At 48.3% G+C, this 22289-nt stretch overlaps 1 protein-coding gene across 7 annotated transcripts in view; it reads left to right on the plus strand.

Annotated features, from left to right (window-relative positions):
- The window catches only part of SERTAD2 (SERTA domain containing 2), a 78654-nt gene extending 61628 nt beyond the window's left edge, over positions 1–17026 (plus strand). For all 7 annotated transcript variants that reach the window (XM_085054310.1, XM_085054313.1, XM_085054312.1 and 4 more), the window contains one exon: positions 11525–17026. In XM_085054310.1, coding sequence (XP_084910436.1) covers positions 11529–12473 — 945 coding nt within the window. In that variant the 5' untranslated portion in view covers positions 11525–11528 and the 3' untranslated portion in view covers positions 12474–17026. The remainder of the gene's footprint in view (positions 1–11524) is intronic.
- Positions 17027–22289: the final 5263 nt, after the last annotated feature.

Raw genomic sequence — 22289 nt, forward strand, 5'->3', positions numbered from 1 at the left:
TGGTGGAAAGATCTACATTTTCTAATACTTCCTCAGATGTAACAATTAAAACTGTTTTCTTGATCCCAGATTTTCCACTCCACCCCAGAAACCCTTGTACTGTTCGAGCCACACTCGCCTTTAATGGAAATGTGACAATTATTGGCTGATTTCATACAGTTTCTTATAGCAGCCTGTAACATTAGTCTTAAAAAACCCCTCCTGTCGTGCCAGGCAGGCAATAAGGTTGAGTGAACTGCTCTATAGCAAGAACCACCCATGATTGGAGGTAAACTATGCGGATATATGTTGGGGTGGAGGTTGAAAGGAGCGTGGAGGGCATATTTGAAGCAGACGGTGCAACTGCTATAGCAGGTCTGACTAGTTTGAGATGCCTCAAGGCAGCTTTGTCTTAACTTCAGGTAGCTGCAAAATGAAGTTTTAAATCCTAATTCAGAAATACATCATCATCGTCTTCCGGTGCCTCCACAAACTTTACTTTTCATGTGTTTTTGCAGGCACTCTTTCTGCCCTGGAAAAAAGCCTTTAGTAGGTACACATCCACGTGCAGGCATGTCATTTGCATCTTTTTCAAATATACATTTCATCAAGATAGGAGACTGGCGTTTGTGTGCAAACCACAGTGGGTTTTTTTTGAGCAGTGGTAGTAACATTTTGCCTTCTCACTGCTCTTGTGTGAGACGAGCCACTCTATTTCAGCACTTTTGGCATGGCCTGATTTGCTGCAGGTCATGTCTCATGCTTTAGGAGCCTGAGCTGCTGTCCTAAACAGGGATTTTGCCCATGCTGGCTGTCCCAGGGGTGCAGTAACCTGCTTGGGTTACCTTCCTGGGATCTGGCTCCCCTTTACCCCCTCCTGTTCCATCTGCTTGGTGAAACTGGCTGTTCTAAACAACCCTTCCACTTTCCTCCCCTAACTAAAGTGTTCCACAAATAGCTTGTGAATGAATAGGAGAGAGAGGATATTTTGTGTGTGTGTGACACACAGTGACAAGCTTCCTGTTGCTGCTCTGCTTCCCCTTGCTTGGCTGGGGGACACACGTGATACATGTGTGCTTGGACAAGGACTTTTCTTTTTAATTGTGGGGAAAATCAGTGTAATACTATCTTGGGTGAGGTGAATGGGTTGTGCCTGACTGAATATGAAATGAAGTTTAGGACATTCCGTTTCCCGAGCTGTTCTCCTTCTCTATTTTCCACTCACAATTTCCAAAGTCTTCGTTTGTGGTTAAGTTTCTTTGTTCTGTGTTGATTAATCTGTCCTAAGCATGCTTCAAAATACAGATTTAATACATGTTGTCAAAATACGCTGTTGAAAGGGTCTCTTCATCTAAGTTTAAATGACTTACTTGAAAATGCTTCAATGTTCATTGTTCCAAATAGAAGTGATGTGGATCCCATGGTGGCTGTTTTAAAGAATATCACTTCGGTGTAGTAGTTTTTACAGTGAAATCAAGCAGGTGCCATGAAAAATGGAATCTCTTTCCTCTCTAACTCATAGCCATTACAGGTTGAGAATAATTTGAGGCTGGCCAAAGTTCCCTTTAATCAGTTTTCAGAAGGCTCCTTTGTAGGACATGGAACCATGCTGTATTTCAACAAATGCATGAGCTTTAGTACACTGGACTGAAAGGCCAGCAGTTATCATCTTGTCCAACATCATTTAAGACCATCTTGGCAAACTTTCATGTCAAATTTTAACTACCTTTTTTGTGTTTTGTTTTCACTGGTGGTGGAGAAATGGCCAACAAGTTTTTCACCTCTTTAAGAGAAACTTGCAGGGCGAGTGGGTTCTTTTTTAATGGAATGTGTTTGTTTGCAGGGTTGTGTTAATTTTATTTAAGCAAAAATGTTGAAAGCAGCTCATGTGCGGTTCCAGCTACTTTAAAAATGCCAGGAAAACACCTTTCCTTTCTCCTCCTCTAACTCTCAGTAGTGTGAAACTGGTTAGCAAATAAAATCTGCAGGCCAGAAACTAAAATGACTTATCATTGCTGGGATTTGTATGGCGCATTTGCAGTGTCTGTTTCTTCAGAGGTTTTCTTTTCCTTTCTCCTCTTCCCTCCTGCCATTCGCTGCTTTTCAGTTTGACTGTGATAATTTATTCAACACTGTTTTCAAAGCAATAACCTACTTTTTGGCAAACCATTCAGTTCTTTCAGTAGTGTGGGGATTTTTTTCCCCCCTCCATGTGTTTATTAGGGGTCTATGACAAAGGGGGAAAAACAAGATTCCTTTGGGGAAAAGATGCTATGATAGGATTCAAACAAAGTAATTATACACAGGTGAGAAAAACTCTCTCCCTCATTACACACGAAGGGGTCTCATCTCTCTCGGGTGCACACACAATTCTCATTAACCTTTGCAGGAATGACACAGGTCCAGTGGAGATGGGCTGCAATGCTCAGTCCCTACATACACTAAAAATACCAGGCAGCCTGAGCCACGTGCATGCCAATAGAGATGTCTTGTACAATACACCACAGCGTTGCCGTGATCCATTGTTCCGTGCGCCGGTGCAGGGGAGGAGGGATGCATGGCCAGGCTGGCTGTTTCATCATTCTCCCTTAGAGCCTGACCAGTAGCATCTTGTCATTACAGGCGTGTAATTTTAGTAGTGAAAAGGGAGTGCTCGTGTGTGTTTCCCAGCCTGTGTCACTTTCTGGTGGCTGCTCGAGCTCTTTTGGATTGTTTTGAATTTCATTTACAAGTGAGGTGTCTCTTTTTAGACAGCAGTTGTGCTGTGCTGGTGCCTGCTGGCTCTGCAGTGGGAAGGGATGGAAGGCAGCCTTGGCTGAATTGGACCCCAGAGCAGTACACAGCCATCTTAATTGCTGCTGCTGCACCTCTTGAAGAGATGATGGCTCTGGATCTGCCAGCACCAGCTCCAGTGAGGCTCCTTGCCCACTGACACGGGAATTCATGGTGTCGTGGTCCTGCCTGTGGGACCAGCATCTCATGCTTCCATGCAAGGAGGGCCAGAGTGCTGCATCTGTGGGAAGAAACAGTGGTGTGGAGCAGGAAGAGCTGCTTGGCCGATCTCAGGGAGGCTTGTGTGTAGAAACCCTCGCATATTTTTTGGGTGACAACAAGCAGAGTCTGCTGAATAATCAGCTAATCATGTAGTAAAGTCAGAAGATCTGGCCTGGTGCTGTGCCTGGTTTGCTTTACTGCAGCTCTGATTTCCTGCTGCTGATGCCCAGGTGTGTAAAGCAGCTCCCTGAGCTTTTGATACCCACAGCAGAGTGCTGAGCCCGTGTGTTCACAGCACGACAGAACTCCATTCACGCTTGGCAGGCCTGGCTGCTTCCTTAACGCTGCCACATGGAGACCCAAATTTCAAAACAGCCTCAGCCTGGCTCTCTCTGGTGGCTCTCTGAAGCATAGAGCCCCAGCTAAACTGAGCCCCAGGGAGGAAAGTCCTGCTGTGTCTTGGGCACTGCTGTGAGTAGAGGGTGTGTGCAGCCATTCCGGGGAAGGATAGAAAGGAGATTTGGCAGTGGGAAGGGGGGACTCCTCCACCCTGATGTGGCTCAAAGCGGGTGGTTGGTGGTCAGCAGGGCTGTGGCTGCACCAGGCCTGTGAAGGGCTGTGGCAGCCTTGGCAATTATAGACAGTGTGTTTCCTAAAGCTTCCAGTTAAGGGCGAGACCAAACAAGGGCAGGTTGGGGGCTTGCTTGCGTCTTCTGGGCTCTGTTTTATAAGGAAGCACATGGGAAGTCCTGTCTGAAGCACAACATGTGAGAACTGACATGATGGCTTTGAGATCATTGAGACAGGAATCAGTTCTGCTGGGCAGTCCAAACCTGTTCTATTTTTTTCCAGGAGAGACAACTGCCTTCCCCTACGTGAATAAAGCCCATTTTGAATAAGTGTTTTTTAACCCTGATGTGCTACACAGGTATATCCTCCTCTTGCTTCATACTGGAAAGGAATTGTCAGAGTTGCTCAGGGCTTTTGCTCTTGCCTTCAGCCTCGCAGTGGTTTGCAGTGTGCCTTGCTGGCTTTCCCTGCACTGAACCTGTGCAGTCTTGTCCACCTTCTGGTTCTGCCAGGGCAATCTTTAATGCTTTAACAAGCTAACAAGTGCGCCTCTGATTTAAACTTGCATTAACTTCTGCTACCCTGATAGAATTCCTAATATTATAAACACCCTTAATAACATGGCTATAATCTAGAAAACCTGCTGTCCTTTTTCCAAACAATTACTTAATGAGGCAGTAATTTATTCTAAGCTATATTTATTGGAGCCCATTCCAGCTTTATCAGACGTACTGTGTTTGGATGTGTGCAGTTAGTCAAAAACATTAAAACTGCTCCACTTCTTCCAGGGGAACATGTTACATTTAGCAAACTGACAGCATTAGAAACTGTTTCCAATTTAATAGAAGCATATGTTTCCTGCAAGGCTTAACACACTGCAGAGTCAGAGATTGCCTTGGACTGCGGCTTTGCCTTTTTTTAGCGCGGTGGAAAGGAGCTGGAAACTGAAGGCAGAAGCGGGGTTTGTGTTTTTGGTTGTTTTGCAGAGATCCTTCTAGCAGGGCTCCGGCGGGCTGCGAGTTTAAGAAACTCTCAAGAAAGTGGTGTGGGCGGCGCGCACAGAGCTCTCGCTCCAAACGCAGTTTCTGATCGTGAACAAACAGCAAGAGCTTGCTTTGCCCTCTGGGCCTCAAATAGTACAGTATGCAACAAGGGAGAGCAGGCAAGGCACGAGGATGGAAACAGTAGGATCAGATTACAGTTTCAAAATATCGCTGGAACACGTTGGCTGGCGTTACACTATTGACTGGCTTTATAATTGCATTGCTTATTTGCTAGGGAAGGCTTCACCTTACTTTCTGATTAACATGGACACTCCTTCGGGGAGCTGGGGACTCCAGGCTCTGAGTATCAAAGGCAAACCCCATGAGAGCTGCACGACTTCAGATGCTTCTCAAATGAGAGTCTGAGCCTCCTCTGTTGTCTCCTGTTTGCCAGAGGTTTCCTTTCACAGTCCCTAAGTAAGTCCTACTTAGATTAGCCTCTGAGAGTCACCCACTGGGGTTTTCCTTCTTATTTTTATTTTAACTGGGGAGTAGAAAAGACCTCTGTCACTCAGCTTGCTAACTGCTCTTCACTCAGTCTTCACTCAGAGGTGAAGCAGGGGACTAAGGCTGTGCTTCTGTAGGGAGGGAGAAGCTGACTTTCTTGCTAAATGCACGAGTGGGGTGCTTGGGAGCTTTACTTGCCTCTCTGTTTCTTCTGGAAGAGCTGAGGTTTACCCATCCACTAGAGGAGATGGGAAAGAGTTAGGTCCCTGTAAAATATGTGTGAGAAATACCTGCCACTTGCAGTTACTGCTGGCACTGACAGCCTTGCAGTGAAGACTTGCAAACATAAAAACAATCCCCTGTACTCTCTGGAAGCACAGAGCTACCCAGGAGGCCAATTTTTTATATACTCTAAAGGCAAGTTTTGTAAGTGCTTATTAAACCTCACTCAGTTAAAAAAAAAAAAAAAAAGGGCAGCCAGAATTAATGTAAAATGTGTCAGGGAAAACAAACCTTGTAAATGCAGAATGTCTGAGCACTGGCTCTGGAGAGGACAGAAACCCCTGCACAGCTCCATTCCCTCTACCTCTTTTCAGGGGTTGTGGGATTTGTTTCCTAACTCACATGTGCCATGGAGACACAATTCTTACCAGGCAGCATTGTCGGGAGTCTTCTCCAGCCAGGCAACATGGATGCACTACACTCCAACAAGTAGAAAGTGCATCAGATCCCTAGAAGCAGCCTTGAAGGGGAGGAAAAAAAAAAAAAAAGGGAAAAAAAAAAAAAAAGAACACCACCACTACCCCTCCTCCCAACTGGTCGGCACACACCCTGCAGGCCAGCTGCAGCGCAGGGAGCGTGGCCGTGCAGCTCTGCATGGAACAGGCTGTCCCAGCTCCCGGGGATGCTGCCGTGCCAGGCTTTAAACACTCCGGTGTCAGCAGATGAAATCCCCAAGGAGGGGTGATTTCCATCGAGCTGCGCCTGTCGCCTCTCAAAGCCCATGGTCCTTATCCTCTCCAGCCCCGGGGTTAAACCTGGACACCTGGGCTGTTCAGCTTTCCCCCTTGTTTTGAGCAAGGCTGGGAGAAGCTGCCAGGTTTATACTGGCCTTCCCCTCTGCTTTTGCTTTGTAATTTTGAATGGAAGGAGGGTGCCAGTGCTCTCATGTGTCTGTGCTCCCACCTGCTGGGGCAGGTTTGCTCTGCTTTGCCAGGATCCTGCAGTCTGAGGAGCATCGTTCTGTGGTGGGTGAGCCCCTGGGGTCTTCTACAGATGTGTCCATTCTCTCTCTCTGCTATGGCCTTGGGGATGTGGAAACAGGGACAGCGAGACAGAGATTTACTGGTTTGCCTCCCTAGCTCTAGGGAACAGATACTGTGAAGTTGTGGAGACTGGTTACAAGTTCAGGTAGTCCCTCAGGATGGATCCAGCAGCCCTGAAATACCTCACAGCAACTCAACCTGCCTCTGTTAGCTCAGAGGTTCTGGCCCTTGTCTTGCCAGTTGAACCCAGTTGGCATAAAAGACCTTTTTATTTTGGTCCTGCAGCTATCTGTGCCAAATCCTGATTCTGCTGAAGTCAGTAACAAAACACCCATTGACTACTGTTGGGCCAGGATACAACCAATGGAACCCTCAAGGATGAGGAGTGAAGGATGGAGGAGAGGAAAATTATATTTCATGTGCCAGTAGTGACACAGAAAGCACTTGCATAATTCACTGGATAGATTCTCTGAGAAACCCTGGGAGGTTTACTTACGTTTGAGGTTTGTGAAACTTTGGGGCAAATTCAGTGCTCTCATTGCACTTTGGGGGGCTCTTATGGGGAGCCTTTCTGTTGCGAGGTTTTGCTGGGTTTTTTCATGCACAAGTGTAAAGTAGTGTTTAATTCCCCCAAGTTGCTTTTTTCTTTCTCTCTCCCTTTTTTCCCCCCTGTGGTTTTAATTACCTAAGATTTCACAAAGTGACTGGTCCTGCTTTAAACTCCCCTTCTCACACAAGCCCCTGTGGTTCACACCTGTGTTTCGATGTTTGGCTGTGTGGAGAGGAATGATTGCCCATGGACTCTGGGATTTGATGCTTTTGCCTTTTTGAGCAACGTGGTGCTTGTTCTAAAAGTAACCTCACCCTAATAAGCTGTGCATCCTCTAGACTGACTGAGGGGGTGGCGTAAATCTGCGAGTGGAAATGTGACTTCTTAAAAATCCTTTTCCACTGCTCCTCTTGGGGTTCAGTTCCTCCTTTTTCTTCCTTCCTGTCTGTCTTGATGAGCAGGGAGGGCCTAGTGGATTGTAGAATTGATTTCCAAGAAGAGCCCTCAGTCTTGAGAGATATTTTAAACTTAATTGTTGAAAGTCTTTGGGAATTAACATTAAAAGTTCTTTTTATTATTGGGTGGGCAAAATCACTCTTCCTCTCTGTTTTTACATATCTGGTGCATTTCTATGCCAAAATGCCAGTTAGTAAAGACTTCAGCAATAGTCCAGCGGTGTCGAAGTGTCCGAAGCACAGTCAATAAGCACAGTGCTCCTCTCACAATGTGCACGTACCTCTGTCCTCTGGAGAGCACAGGAGTCATCACTAAGTGGGCTCAGAGACACAGGCATTGCACAAGCTCTGCTGTGTTTAATCGATGAGGGTTGACTCCAGAGAACCATCCGCTCCAGGCAGATCATCTCTTCTACTGAGCCCCAACTGCGTTTTTTTTTTCCACCTCTGTCTGAAGAGCATGCAGAGCCAATAAAAGGAAGCTAAATGACACGCAAATGAGAAAAAAAATATACTACTTTTGTTTTTCAATTAAGAAAAGACAACTCCCAAACAATGCTAGGGTTTCTCTGGCGCTGAGGCGCGTGCAATCGCCCTAAATGGGCAAAAAAGCAAGTTGTATCTTTCTCGGCAACAATGGCTTAGTTTTTGGTTCTGGGTCTTCCAGAGCTGGAGCCAACTGGTAGATAATATAGGGGGAAGATCTCCAAGTAACTCTCCCCAGCCCAATCTCCAGATAAACAGTTTTCCATTGTCTTTCTTCAGCTTTCTGGTTCCACATACCTAAGTAACATTACAAACTCACTGGCAGAGCAAAACCCTACAACACCCTTTATTGCAACAACAACAACAACAACAACAACGTCATGTCCAGTCTCAGCTCTCAACACCCAGCCTCAAAATTATGTTTTGCAAATGGATGAAGATGCAGCAGACATAAGTCTGGCTGAGGTTGCTGCTCAGCCAAAATAGATGCATGAAAGAGACTCCATGCATGTGACCCTTTATCTCTGCCTGTCCAGTGCTCCATTTGGATGAGTTGGTGTTGTCTGGCTGCCCCTGTCACAGCTGTATGACTTGGTTGGACAACCCTCTTTTGACACCTGGCACGGTGTAGGTTTATCTCATTTTGTACTGATCTTTGGTCAAGCTGATCTTTTAAGTTTGGCATTTTCATCTTCCCAGAAGGAGCTTTGGCTGGAGAGGCTAGGAGCAAAGTTTTTGAGATGAACAGAGCTGATTCAGATCAGATGCTGGTATTGTACAGCTTGCTTGTTTTTGTAAGTGTTATTCAGTATCTTAAGACATACAACACTGATCTCTTTAATGCAGGCTTGAAACTGGTTGGTTGAAGGAGGGAAGAGATGGTTTGAACTGGAAAGAACAAGCAGGCAACATTGTCTTAAGCTTCAGTGGTCAGAAACGATGAAATTCCTTTATTGAGAGCCAGAGGAAGGCTTGCAAGCTCCCAGGCATGTCTGGTTTAACCAACTCTATCAGTTGGTCTAAAAAGATACCACCTCCTTGCTTCGTTTAGCGTGAATAAAGTGATTTATGGAAACTGTAGGCAAACGATTTTTACAATTCCCATTTGCACGCCAGAGGAGAAGGGGATAAAATAAAACTTTATAAAGCTGGGAGTCTAGCAGTGCTTTATTTCAGCTCTCTCCTTGGTGGAATAAAACCCCTATGCTTAGGCTGGCATCCTGCTTTGGTGCTTTAGGAGTTAAACCCTCTTCAGAGAGTGTTAAGTGGAGAAAAAGGAAACTGAAAGTTGTGCTGAAAAGCTAGAAGGTGAGACTGGGAGTTGCCTGATATATTTTATCTTTTAAAAGGGCAAGCTCTGAATCAAGATCGAGTGAGATGGGAAAGCTTGACAGTCACACATACAGGAAACCTTGAATCACTTCTGAGCTTCCTGGAAAATGACGTAGTGAGGTTATCGTAGTATTTACTCAGTGTTGATCCCATAGTTCTTACTGATCGGCTTTAAAAATGTGTTCACTACCAGCACCTCAGTCTTGGGTGGAAATGGGCTCAACTGGGTTTGTTCAAAATGCTTGGCAAAGTCACCTGGCAATAACTAATAAATGAGCACAGGGAACAGAGCCTGGGCTGTTTTCTTTGTCATGGGGGAAAGGTTTGCTTTGTGCAGTGAATGTTTTTATACATTCCTGGCAGACGCTGACAAACTTCAAACTCTTTTAGTCCCCAGGCATTTAAAAATATCTTCTTTAAATACAGCATTGTGGAAGGAGCACTGGTATGTCTTTAGGACAGAGTCTGTCTTTTTTCAGGGGGAGGAGATAGCAGGAAGGGATGGGAAGCTGCTAACTCTCCCCCTAACCCCTTGCTGCTTTAAGAATGGGCTGGAATTGGGCAGGATTTTTGATTCTTGCTAGCCCAATCCTCCCTTTCTTGCTCTTATCTGTCTGAAGTGAAGGAGATGTGTCTATTGTGAGCATTGGAACAGCAAAGCCCCCTGCTTGCACCCCAAACCCATGTGCACAGCTCCGGAGTAGTCCATGGAAGTGACACTAGGGAGCAGAGAAAAACCAGACTTCGGCAGTAGTGCTAAATTTCAGAGGTTTTGTTCACCCAAGATTCCAGGCGCGGGAATCGCTGGGAGCTGGCCAAGGAGCTTGGATGGCAGCCTACCTGTTCCTCAGCTCTGCTCAGCTCGCTCCCTCCCCCCGCCTTTCTTTTTTTAATTGCATAATATGCTAGAAAATTATCTGGATTTGGGACTTATTTTTAACCAGAAGAGGCTCACTTCACTCAGTTGAGTTTTGGATTGACCACCCAGCAAATGCTTTCTGGAGCTCTTCTAGCACTGAAACCCTGACTTCTTTTGCCCCCTCTTCTGCTTTCCAAGGGGCTCATTGCTCTTAAATGTCTGTGGGTCTTTAACTACTTTGTCTGTCTGCAGAACTGGTGTGCGACCATCAAACTGTGTTAGACTTGCCTAGTGCAGTCATTTTGCAGGCACCAATCCCACTGAGAGGATTGGGAGTTGTATTCTAACAAGGAAGGCAAAGTTTTTCTCCCAGATGATAGCTGCATGAGAGGAGTCAGGTTTGGGGTAAAAATCTGTATGGCTGTTGCAACTGTGGCTAGAAAGCCTCTTCCACTCTTTTTTTTTCCCCCCTTTAAGCAAGGCAGAATTCTTCATGCCAGAAGAATTTGTTAAACAGAGGGAGGGATACAGGAATGAACAGGGAGCTGCTTGTGATCCTATTAAAAGAGTGAGTGGGTTAGAGCTCCAGCACTTCACCACTCTCTCTACCTGGGAAAATGAGAGAGCGTAACGTCAGGTCATGCTACTGTCACAGCACAGCGATTCCTTCATTCCTCTGCATTTGGGGAGATCTTTGTGTCACAAAAATAATGGTGACAAAATGAAGTTGGGACTGTGCTGTGTAGAGGAGCATTTCCAGGCGCTCTGAAACATCCTGGAAGAGGTGGCACTGGGGATTGAACTGTCCTACATAATCTTAGCTCAGAAATTATTTATAATGCGGGGCAAGTTTGGTAAAATCCCCTTTGTTTCCTTCAAAATCTGCCATCTGAACAGCAGCAGAGTGTTGTGCAGAGAGTGGTCTTGGGGATTAGACTAAAAGACTTGACAGATCTTCTTCTTCATCTGTAATTTATCCAATTCTGAGTGTAATAACTGCATTTCCTGCTCTGGTAGTTCAGTCCTTAGGCAATCAGCTAAATAAACCCACGTGTGTATTTCCTGGTGTACCAAAGAGCTGAGTCTCCCAATCTCACTGGGAAAGCTTCTCTCGACACACAATTACTTGAGTCTCGCTTCCCTTCCCCCGTGAACACACTTTTGTGTAAAAGAGGAAATTCACTGTGAGAACCTCGGTGCTTTACATTTGCATTCCCAGGCATAGCACTGCCTCAGCCAGGGAATGTAAGGAAACATTCAGTACAGTGCCTGTGGCTTGTGCACCTATGGACAGGCGTTTGCTTAATGTGAGGAAGAGGAAATTTGCTGCAAAGCGTGCAAGATCTTGAGCACTGTAGATGCTGTTTGAATTCCTGCTTGGAATTGACCAGCACAGCCATGCCTAAGCATGGATAGAGCAGAGCCTTGCGTTAAGGTGGCTGCTGCTTGCTCATCAGGCTGCTGTGGGCCAGGACCGAGTTATTGATGTGCACAGATGTGCTCTTGCTTTGCTGTCTTCATGGGTCTCCTCTCTTCCCTTGCAGATATATGTTGGGGAAAGGAGGAAAGCGGAAGTTTGACGAGCATGAAGATGGGTTGGAAGGCAAAGTGGTGTCTCCCACTGACGGTCCCTCTAAGGTGTCTTACACCTTACAGCGTCAGACTATCTTCAACATTTCCCTTATGAAACTTTATAACCACAGGCCATTAACCGAGCCAAGCTTGCAAAAGACAGTTTTAATTAACAACATGTTGAGGCGAATCCAGGAAGAACTCAAACAAGAAGGCAGCTTGAGGCCCATGTTCGTGGCCGCTTCGCAGCCTGCCGACCCTCTCAGCGACAACTTCCGCGAGGCGCAGCCAGCGTTCAGCCACCTGGCCTCGCCGCCCCTGCTCCCCACCGACTTCGTAAGCACTATGCCCCTGGAGTCCTGCCTCACCCCGGCCTCCTTGCTCGAGGACGACACTTTTTGCACTTCCCCAGCTGTCCAGCACGAAGGTCCGACGAAGCCACCACCTCCTGCTCTCCAACCAGTAAAGGACAGCTTCTCCTCAGCCTTGGACGAAATCGAGGAGCTTTGTCCAGCACCTACCTCCGCAGAGGCAGTAGCAGCCGAATCGGCAGCCGATGACTCTAAAGCGCAGCCCGGCGAGTCCAACATTCACAAGCCCGAGGGCATCCCGGAGAGCAGAACGGCTGAATCCAAACTCATGGAGCCCCTGCCCGGCAACTTTGAGATCACAGCTTCCACAGGTTTCCTCACAGACTTGACCCTGGATGACATTCTGTTCGCTGACATTGATACGTCCATGTATGATTTTGACCCCTGCACGTCTGCCACGGGGGCTGCCTCAAAAATGGCTCCTGTCTCAGCAGATGAGCTCCTAAAAACTCTGGCTCCCTACAGCAGTCAACCAGTAACTCCAAATCAGCCTTTCAAAATGGATCTCACAGAACTGGATCACATCATGGAGGTGCTTGTTGGGTCTTAAAATATTAGAAATATTGCAACTTTCTTTTTTTTTTTTTTTTAAATTTTTAATTTTAAGTACCAGTATATACTTGGTAGTATTTCCATAGTCCCTCCCAGCCCCGATTCACAGCACTGTGCATGCATCCTTGCTTGCCTTTTTTGAAAAGAAAAGGATCACACTAGTTTTTGCTTCGAGCAGAGTTGGAGTGCCTTCATCCATGTATGACCACTTCTAATGTATTTTTTTTAAAGTGGTTCCTCAAGGAAGACCGAATATCCTGGTATAGGAAAGAATATGTATTGTAGACAATGTTATGTTAATACAAAAAGAAAAAAAAGAAAAAAAGGAAAAAAAAAAGGTAAAAGCTAAGCACAAGGATTATGTTGGGGAAAGCTGTAAATTGCATGTGCATACTTGTCTATTTTTTCTATAAGTTTTATTGCAAGAGGTAAAAAATTTTATTATTTAGATAATCTCAATACCATTTTAGCCCTGTATAGGTTGACTTTAGCAATTCAGCCTTTTGGAGGCATTAACCTGCTCCTCTTTAAGTGTTGCATTTACATGGCTGTTTAGAAACTGCTGCCCAAATTTATTTTATATTTTTGTACAGATTCTGCAGTTTATGATATTGTTTTTTCTAAAAACAAATGCTGTTTATACACACAAAAAATAGCTATTTTGATAGGATTTGCTCACATAGTTCCTGCATAATTCAGATGTACAAGAACCACTTGTACTTTTATACAGAGTTGTAATGTTTTATACGTGTATGGTGCAAAGAGAAAATTGGATCAAATAAGCCTGCAGTCGGTTTCCCTGAATGCAAACAAACAAAAAAAAAAGTGCTTTAAGAAAGGGCTGGGAGCTGCTTCTGTCGGAGTTTCACAAGTGTTTGCTCCCTGCTGTACCCACTGCGCACTACTGTGATTCCTGAAACTTAGAGCCATGTCCTTTTCCAACACGTATGTGAAGCAGTTGGCAGGAAACAGTTGTGGAACTTGACCCGCAGAGGTCCTGAGCGCCGCCGTGGCCGCAGCTCCCTCCCCGGGGCCGGGCGCTGTCCCCATCCCGCCCGCCTGGAGCCTTAACCCGGCGGAGATCGGCACCTCCTCGCCCGGAGTGGAGCTCCCGGGAATGGTGTGAGGAGGAGCAACGTGCCCAGAGCCCACCGAGAGCTGCCTGCCCTGGCATCTCCCTGACTGACGGGCGCGGGCAGAGGAGTGGGGCTGGGAGCGACCGCTCGCCCTTTCTTGGAGCATTTCTCCTCCCCTCTCCCACCTCACTGTGCTAAGTGCTGAAAAAGGCGACTTCAGTATTACTGCAGTGAAGCTCATCTCGTACCTGCACTGGATGGACCTTGATATCCATTGCTGTCGAAACTGGAGCCACTCGTGTGACACCACTTGGCATCTCGTATAGAGTTGGGTTCTTGTATCAACTGCGTTACCTGCTTTACACTTTATAGACCCGTTTTACAACGAGTATACAGACACAGCTTTCTATGCATGGTCCCCTCCCCCGTAACACCTGAGAAGTCTTCTTACTGCACCGATAGCTTTTTTGGTTTTTTTTCCTAAGTTCGTTGTGGTGTACATTTAATTTAAAAAGAAAAAAAATGTTTGCAATGTATCATGCCTATTGCTGAAGTTGCTATGGCATTTTAGTTTTCCAATGGTACTTTAGTTGTCGAGTGCCGGTTACAACCTATATTGTTGACATGCCTATGGCTTCTTTAGGAATAACTTTTATATTTATTTAAGAAATTTTAAATTATGTTTTACGTCATTTGGCAATATTCAGTCAGTTCTGCTCCCTTCTTGTCATGGATGAAATTGGGTCTTGCCTGCCTTTTTAAGGAGGCAGCTTTTTATAAATTGGCACTTTAAAACGGGCCATATATATTTATTAGTATATAGATAGATGTAACATAGATATGCACACAGACACAGGATGAGAGCAAATAGATTTTTGCAATGAAGGAACTCCTAATGGAAATGAAATGCATCATGTGCAGCTGCGAAAGGCGCTTCTGGCTCCCAATTCATCTGCCAGGGAGAGATGGGGCTGGGGGATGAGGGAGGACACTGGCCCAGGGGGGTGGGTTTGCTTTCTTCTTTTTCCCAAGCTGAGCTCTGTGAAGCCCTGGGATGCTGATGGATTTGCAGTCATTACACAGACTAAAGAGAAAGTAAGTTATTGCTTCAAACAGCAAACCATTGACCAAGTGTAGCTTTAGGGACCAGGGGAAGGGAGGGTGGGAGGAGGGGGACAGCTCTGGCTCCCACCCAGCCCTTGTTCCACAGCAATCCTCAGCCCTTGCAGGAGAACCCACAGCCCTGCCTGACCCTGCACCTCGAGTACCTGGGAACACATCCTGCACAAACCTGGAACAACACCAGGCTCAAACGGGAATCTTAGCCTTATCGTGGTTAAAAACTGATTTGCTGCCTGGTTTTTGGGATTACTTATGTAATTACTCAAATTATTCAAATACCACCTGCTAGGTATAGCTCCCATCAGTGCCATTTTTGGACGCCTGTGCTGTTAAGTGGGGTCAGTTGCAGTTTTTGTATCCAGAGAGCAGGAGCCGAGCTCTAAATCCACTTTGCCACTTCTGGGCAGTGTCTGTAGCTCCTTGGTGCTGAAGTGTGTGTCCTGTGCAGAATCCATTCAGGAATCCCATAGGACAAAAACGTACTTGACTCATGGGACTCAGCAGAAGATTGGGAAGGGCTGAGCTGTGGCTTTCTCCCTGCACAGTCACTGACTGTCTCTAGCTGGGCTTGTGCCATGGTCCCAACAGCAGCCATGCATGGAATTTCTCTGAGACCTACACCAGGGATGGAGATTGACATTAACGTGCAATGAAGTGACAAGATGGGAGCAGAATAAGAGAGCTTTGGATTTGAAGTGATTTTTTTTCATAAATTATTTATTCTTTTTTTTTTTTTCTTCTGTAAATATATTTATTTTATTGTGAAGCTAACAACATCTGGATTGTAACATGTACAGAATGTATGGTAGGAATGTATCCTCTTGTAGGAATGTAAATCTGTATGAAAAAGGGTATGGGAGCCAGATTCAGAAAGAATGAATTGAGTTCCAGTCAGGATATGCATGGATCACAGGATTATTTTCTTCCTACACTCTTTTTCTAATATGGGTCTGGTTGTTTGAAATATGCAAAAAAAGGTATGGAGGAGGGACAGGCTTATGTTCAAAATTAGTCCTAATCAGGCTCCTACCCCCACTGGCTTCTTGAGAGGGGCCTCCCTTGGCACGCTACTGGAATCTGCCACCAAAGGCAGGAGCAAATGCAATCATCTCCGTCATGCTGGCCTGGGAAAGCTTTAGAAAAGATTATTTTTTTCCCTTATTTTTTAAACACCCATGGGAGGCCCAGCAGAAGTCCCTGGGGCTGGAGGCTCACAGAAGGTGGCAGGATGTTCCCTCCAGCCCCAGGAGTTGTGCCAGAGCTGTCCTTGTGTCCTTGCCCGGAGGTAGGGCCGGGCGGGAAGTTCTGACTGGCTCTGTGTGTCTGACCAGCCTGTCCTGGGGCTGTTTGTCCAGCCAGCCAGTCCTGGGGCTCCACAGTCCCTCCGGAGCCCAGCAGGACCTCACAGCCCTGGGAGCAAAGGAAAGGAAACTTCCCTCTTGGAGAGAGCGGCTTCACAGCGCCGTCTGTCCGTCTGTCCGGTGTCCGCCCGGCCCCTCCTGCAGCCAGCTGGGAGAGCAAGACAGCAAAGCCACCAACCGAAGCAATCACTGGCAGGAGAAATTCAGACCTTGTGCAAGGTAATTTGGTTTTTCCTCAATGCTGTGTGGTAAGAGCCTGGGTTATTCAAAGCTGATAAGTTTGAATCCAAAGTTTACACTTAATTACCATTAAATTGAGTAAATTGCGATGGGTCCTGTCTGACAAATGGTTTAATTCATTCTGGCATGTTTTGAACTTTTTGTTCTTGTTACAGGGTTTCTTTTGGTTTGGTTTTGTTCTTTTTTTCTCCCCCTCCCTCCCCAATCAGGTTTCAGTATCCTGCTTCTGTGCAAGTTGCTTTCAGTATTCTATTAATTAATGAATGAGACTGAACATTTTAAAATAAATTAGTTCTTTTTTTAAGCACTTTTTTCTTTTTCTGAAAATAAGCCTAATGCAAGTTCTGGAACCTCTTTAAAAACACATATTGCAGATAAAATCCCAATCTCAACTCCTATCTAGTTCTGAGCGTATTCCATACTAGTGCCTGCAAAGGCCAAGATTCTGGAAAAGGTGTAAATAGTGTGACATGTTCAGTGCATGGTTGTTTGAACAGGGCTTGTTATTGTCAAAAAAAAAAAAAAAAAAGGAAAAAAAAAGAAAAAAAGAAAAAAGGCTGTATTTCCCCTTCCCCTCCCACAGACCTTAGAGCTGTGCCTTTTCTATGCAATATTACAGACATCTGAAACCAGATTACTGTATTCACATGTAGGTATGGGCTGTAATCAAAAAAACAATTGGACAAATGTACATGGAAATGAGCAGTCTTACTTTTGTAGTTTTATATTATACAATAAACAATTAAAATAAATCCTGGCTTTGTTCTTTCCCTCCACGGAGAGGGCAATCAGGGGGAGACAAGACCCCATGAGGGCTGCAGGAAGGAGGGTTGGTGGCAAGGGACAGGGGAGGGACAGCCCGGTCTCATGCCACTTTTCCTGACAGAATAAAAGAATTATCACCTTATGCCAGGCCTGTTCCTGGCGTGAGGCTTTTGTCCCCAGCACAGAGGTGCCCGTGGTGGCCGAGTCCTGCTGTGGTCGCTCCTGGACTGTGTGGTGAGGGATGCTCGGCTCTGAGCTGAGCCCGGGGCTGTGAGCACCTTCCCGGGGAGCTGCCAGGCTGCTCCAGAGCGGGACCTGCCGGCTAGTGACACACAGAATGCGCTGTCCCTCGGGGCATTGAATCCCAGCAGGAAACACCTGATACCTTAAGCCACCGCTTCATTTATCAGTGCCCTCCTCTCCTCCCGGTGCCTGGTGCTTTCAGGGCCAGCCAGGAGGGACATCTCACCTCTGCCTTTGGCTCAAGCCTTGTGTGACTTCGTGCAGCCCCGCAGCGCTCTGGGCACATGAGTCACCCTGCCTCGCACACCCACGGGAGCACGGCTGCTCCATTTTGGATTGCCAGCGAACCGAGAGCCAGAGGGAAGAGCAGCAGTCCGTGCCCGGCCCGCCGTGCCGCTCGCAGCATCACCCGGCTGCAGGGAGCTGGCTCGCCTTACGGCGCTGCCCGCGGGCTCCGCACCAGCTGCCGCCCGGGGACAAATGGCCGCGGGAAACGCAAAGAAAGGAGAAGTGCGAGAATTAAAGGCGGCCCCGGGATCGAATTTCTGCCTGCTCAGCAGGGGTGAAGCGCACCCGGGGCTGCGGCGCGAACCCTTCCCGGCGGCTCGGCTCCCGTGCGGACACGGCCAGCTGCTGCTGCGCTGACCCGAGGCACGGCCGGCCGAGATGCCGCTGCTGCACCCCGAAGCTGCTCCGCTTTTGTTGCCACCTACCTTTTAAGAGCTTATTTCCTCACTTGTGACTTGTCAGCGAGCTGCCTCCAGCGCAGAACGCCAAGGCTCGGCACGGAGCCCTGCTTCCCCCTGCTGAGGTGAGCAGCTTCCCGCCCACTGCAAGCCTCCACCTTCCCACCTCAGCGAGGGCAAACCATCGCTCTGGGCTCTTCAAATGGGGTAGTCCTGCGGGGAGCTGCATCGCCCTGCAGTGTCTGCCCGACCAGAGGGCAGCTGCAGGCATTTGGCCACAAGCAGCCCTTGCTCTGAGCCCGCTGTGCAGGGAGCAGGCTGGAGCTCAGCACAGGCTGGAAGAGCTTCAGGTATCTCACACCAACACCACACGGGAGGAGTGAGGCACTTGGCTTGTCTCTCGAGGTGACAGGGCTCTGGGGTACCCTGGGGACAGAAGGACAGTCCCTCCCTGCCCCAGGAGTGGTGTTTCCAGGCAGAGGAGGCACCACAGCACTGGGCAGTGGCCATTCCCAGCAGCCATGGCCCAAGTCTGCATTTTGCTCTGGTCAGGACAGTGACTCCATGGCTATCAAGAGCCTCTCTGGGCCCAAATAACTGGAAGATCAGGGAGCTGGTGCCAGGCAGCTTTCACAGACCTTACTCAAGTATATGCTGTTTGGGCAGAAAGACACCCAAAGGCAGCACTGAGGCAAGGAGGGGATGGCAAAAGGCACCCTTGTGCACCACGCTGCTGGTGGCCTCACCCAGGAGGGATAATGCTCCCTGCCTCCAACCTGCACATCCATGAGGGACATGTGTTCCTCCCAGCACTGGCAATAGGAGTGAGCCCTGCTCACAGCACAGCCAGCTTCCCTTTGCCACACGCATCTCATACTCACCAGGGGAAACACAGCAGGGAAAAATCATTGGAGAGTTAAAATCCCCTCCAGCCACAGGCAGTGCTTCGTAGAGCTGCTGTGAACCACAGTGAAGCCATCAGCTCAGACAGCTCTGCTGGGATGCTGGCTCCACAGCTGAGCTGTGCAAGGAGCTGCTTCTCCTGGCTCCCCCTGCCCCTTTCCATCTCACCCCTCTCCTGTGGGCTCTTCCCCCCTGCTCCCATTCAGCCCCAGGTCCCATTTGCCTCCATCACTGGTGGCTGCAGGCTCCTCTCCCTGCCTGGTCCCTGCGTGCATCATCTGCCTCCTCCTCTCCAGGCAGCTCCCTCCTTGCACAGCTCCCCTCCCTTTTGAAGAAACTGCCTTAGCAACTGGCAGCAGGCCAGCAAGATCATGGGTTTTCCCTCCCACCCTTCCTTCTCCTCCAAAGAACAAGGTGGCCAGGAAGGGGGAAGGAGCCATAAGGCCTCGTGTGCAGCGGCTGCAGGGGCTCTGTGTGTGTGTGGCAGTGGGCTGGGCACACCTACTGACTTCCACATCTCCTCCTCCGGCACTCCAGCTAAGCCAAGTGCTCTGGGGTCAGGGGCAGAGAGGTTTCCTTTTAGTCCTCTTTCCCTCTCTCTTTTCCAAACAACATGTCCCCAAAAGCAAGCTGATTCCTCCCCAAATATCTCCAGATCTAGAGCATCTGCCCGGGGAAGGCACAGAAGGAACAGCTTTCAAATAGCCTATTTCTGCAAGGATTTCCTTCCATTCTTTTACCCCTGCCTTCCCCACCTCAAGCTACTCTCCCTGGACTACTTCCTCTCCTGTTTCCTCTCCTTTCCCCCTATTCACTGGGCTTCCTCCCCTCACTCTGTTCTCCCCTTGCTTTCTTTCCTTCACACAGTTTGGCTTACAGCCTTCAGTACTTGCTCCTTTCCTGGTGTGAGCAGGGATGCCATGGATTGTGTGCTTGTGCCAAGCTCTGCATTTATTAGAGAGGGGGAGGAAAAAGGAAAAAAAAAGCCTCAAATGCCTGGAAGTTTGCTGGAACACTATATGCAGGTAGGGTAACATTGCTCTTGCTTTCCTTGCACACTGCCTTGCAGTTTGCATGGAGGAAGGATTATTTGGGCTGCTCCAAAGGGAATTTACTGCCTGGCTCACAACTCTTTGGCAGAGCTAATCTGGCCAGCCTGCTCCTTCCTGTGGGGGGTCTGCTGGAGGGATAAAACCCCCTTCCCTCTACCCTGATGGTGGAAAAAGGCACTTACCACTACCTTTTTCCTGCCTACCACGGGTTAATATCACAGCAGCCAAAGTGGCACCTTACTTCAACCAAAGGTCTCCACCTAAATCCTTCAGCACTGTCACATGAAGTGGTCTGCATTTCTTCCCCTGCCTGCTGTTTGGTGGGAAATCTTGGTGAAGCAGATCTGTCTAATATAACCTTAATTAAGGGGTGGGGGAAAGCAGGAGAGCCCACTGGGAAAATCCATGGGCTGTGGATGAGGGGGGCTTTGAGTCCTGCCTTGTTTAGTAGCAGCATTTTCACATGAGGCTGGCAGCTGGCTCAGGACATGAACAGAACAGGGGCTCCACTTCCAGCCAGTTTAAAGCCCAGCCCTCTGCTCCTGCACCTCTTCCTCGAGCCAGCAGCATAAAGAAGCTGCTTCTGCCACCCTGAAGGGGACTGAGGGTCACCTCAACCACTGTCTTCTCTAGCCTTGAGTCCAGTTCCAGGGATGAGGAGCACCTATTCCTAATTTGGAGAACATCTGTCCTGAATGTAACTCCATTTTTAAAGCACCAGAACATCCTACCTCCCTACAGCAGCTGCAGGCACACAGCTTCAGGCTACACCAGGGTTTGAGGAAGGTCTGGTGAGCTGAGCTGCCAGACTTTGGCTTCCACTGGATGAAAGTCAGAGAGGGTTCTGGACCCAGGTCATATCCCCCAGGAGGAAATATGTACAACTGTAAACAGCAGTGATGCTCAGAAACCACACAGGGGCTGGCCAGGGCAGCCCAGAGGGAATCCAGCTCCAGCAGCAAGACTTGGCCCCAGCTGTGGAGCTTTCATCCAAGGAGGGCCCTGGGGGTCAGGAGAGGAGCACTCAACTCCAGGACAGAAGCCTTTTGGGATTACCTGTGGATCCACGTGGTCTCTGCCTGCAGCAGCTGCTCTGTCTCCAGCCCTCGGAGGCTGTGACACAGGGACAGCACGGGCACAGCCCGAGCTGGCTGTGCTCCAGCGGCGTCACTGTCACATTCCTTGGAGCAGTCCCTCCCACTGACGAACCTCACCAGCACTCTGACTCGCAGCCAGGGAGGAGAACTGGACTGTGCTGCTCCGGGAGCCAGGCTGCTCCCACCTTGGAAAGGAAAAGGATTCAGGGAAACAATAGGGCAGGGGGGCTGGGGAAGAGCTGGGCTTGCAGTTTGCTCTTTTTGCCCTCTCAGATGCAGCTCTGGCAGAGACAATGGTGGCAGCAAGGCCATGAAACCCCCATTTGGATGACACCCCGAAGACACACAGCAACAGCAAGCAGAATTCCTAAGTAGTGTTCAAAACTCCCCCTCCATCCCTCTTGTGCTCCAGGTTACTCCCCAAACAGTGTGTGGCCTCACTGGCCTCATGGCTTATTACTTACTACAGACTGAATTCTGGATGGTTTCCTTTGTCCAGCCCAAGTGGAGAACTCCGATGGAACCAAAAAAAAGAAAAATTAAATCACCTCATCACCTCTGCCACTCAGTCTGGGCTATTGAAAAGCCTTGACTTCGTGGGTGAGGGATCACCAGCACACCCAGCATTACTTGCAGAGAGGAGCACAGTGATGATGTGTACACCTCTGGTGTGTGGCTGGGGCTCTGTGGGGATGGCAGTGATGCAGAACAGCAGCCACAGCACAGCCTCACAAACAGACACAGAGGGAGCAAAACAAGGGCAAAAACATGTCCAGTGAATCATCCACTACCAGTTGGTTCAACCAGTCTGGAGTGCCACACACGAAAGTGAGGACAACCCAGGACTGTGTCATCCCAGGCAAAGGAGTGGGGGAAAAAGGGAGAGAAACGTGCTGGGCAGGAGGGACAACTCTTCCATGTGGCCCTGGGGATGAGCTGGGAAAGGTGGCAAGTCCCAGCTTGCTCCTTGCTGCCAGAAACTTGTATTCCCACCTCCCCTCCCACGCCCTGTGCTCCTGAGGTGACCTTCCTCCCGACCCAGCCACTGCACAGCTGCTCCCAGAGGTGCAGAGGATGAGGTGAATGACACTGGGGAAGGAGAAGGGCTCCAAGGGCTTGGGACTTGCCAAACAGAAGCATCCCTTGCAAGGGATGGGAGAAAAACCAACCTTCCCACAGTCCATGGGCTGCTCCTGAGGAACTGCAATCCACGTGGCTCTAACTAACTTCACTTCATGCCTTGGCTGAGGCAGGGTCAGTGTTCTCCAA

This window comes from Lichenostomus cassidix, chromosome 3 (genome assembly GCF_008360975.1).
Source record: "Lichenostomus cassidix isolate B80296 chromosome 3, HeHo_3.0, whole genome shotgun sequence".
Classification (NCBI taxonomy): domain Eukaryota; kingdom Metazoa; phylum Chordata; class Aves; order Passeriformes; family Meliphagidae; genus Lichenostomus; species Lichenostomus cassidix.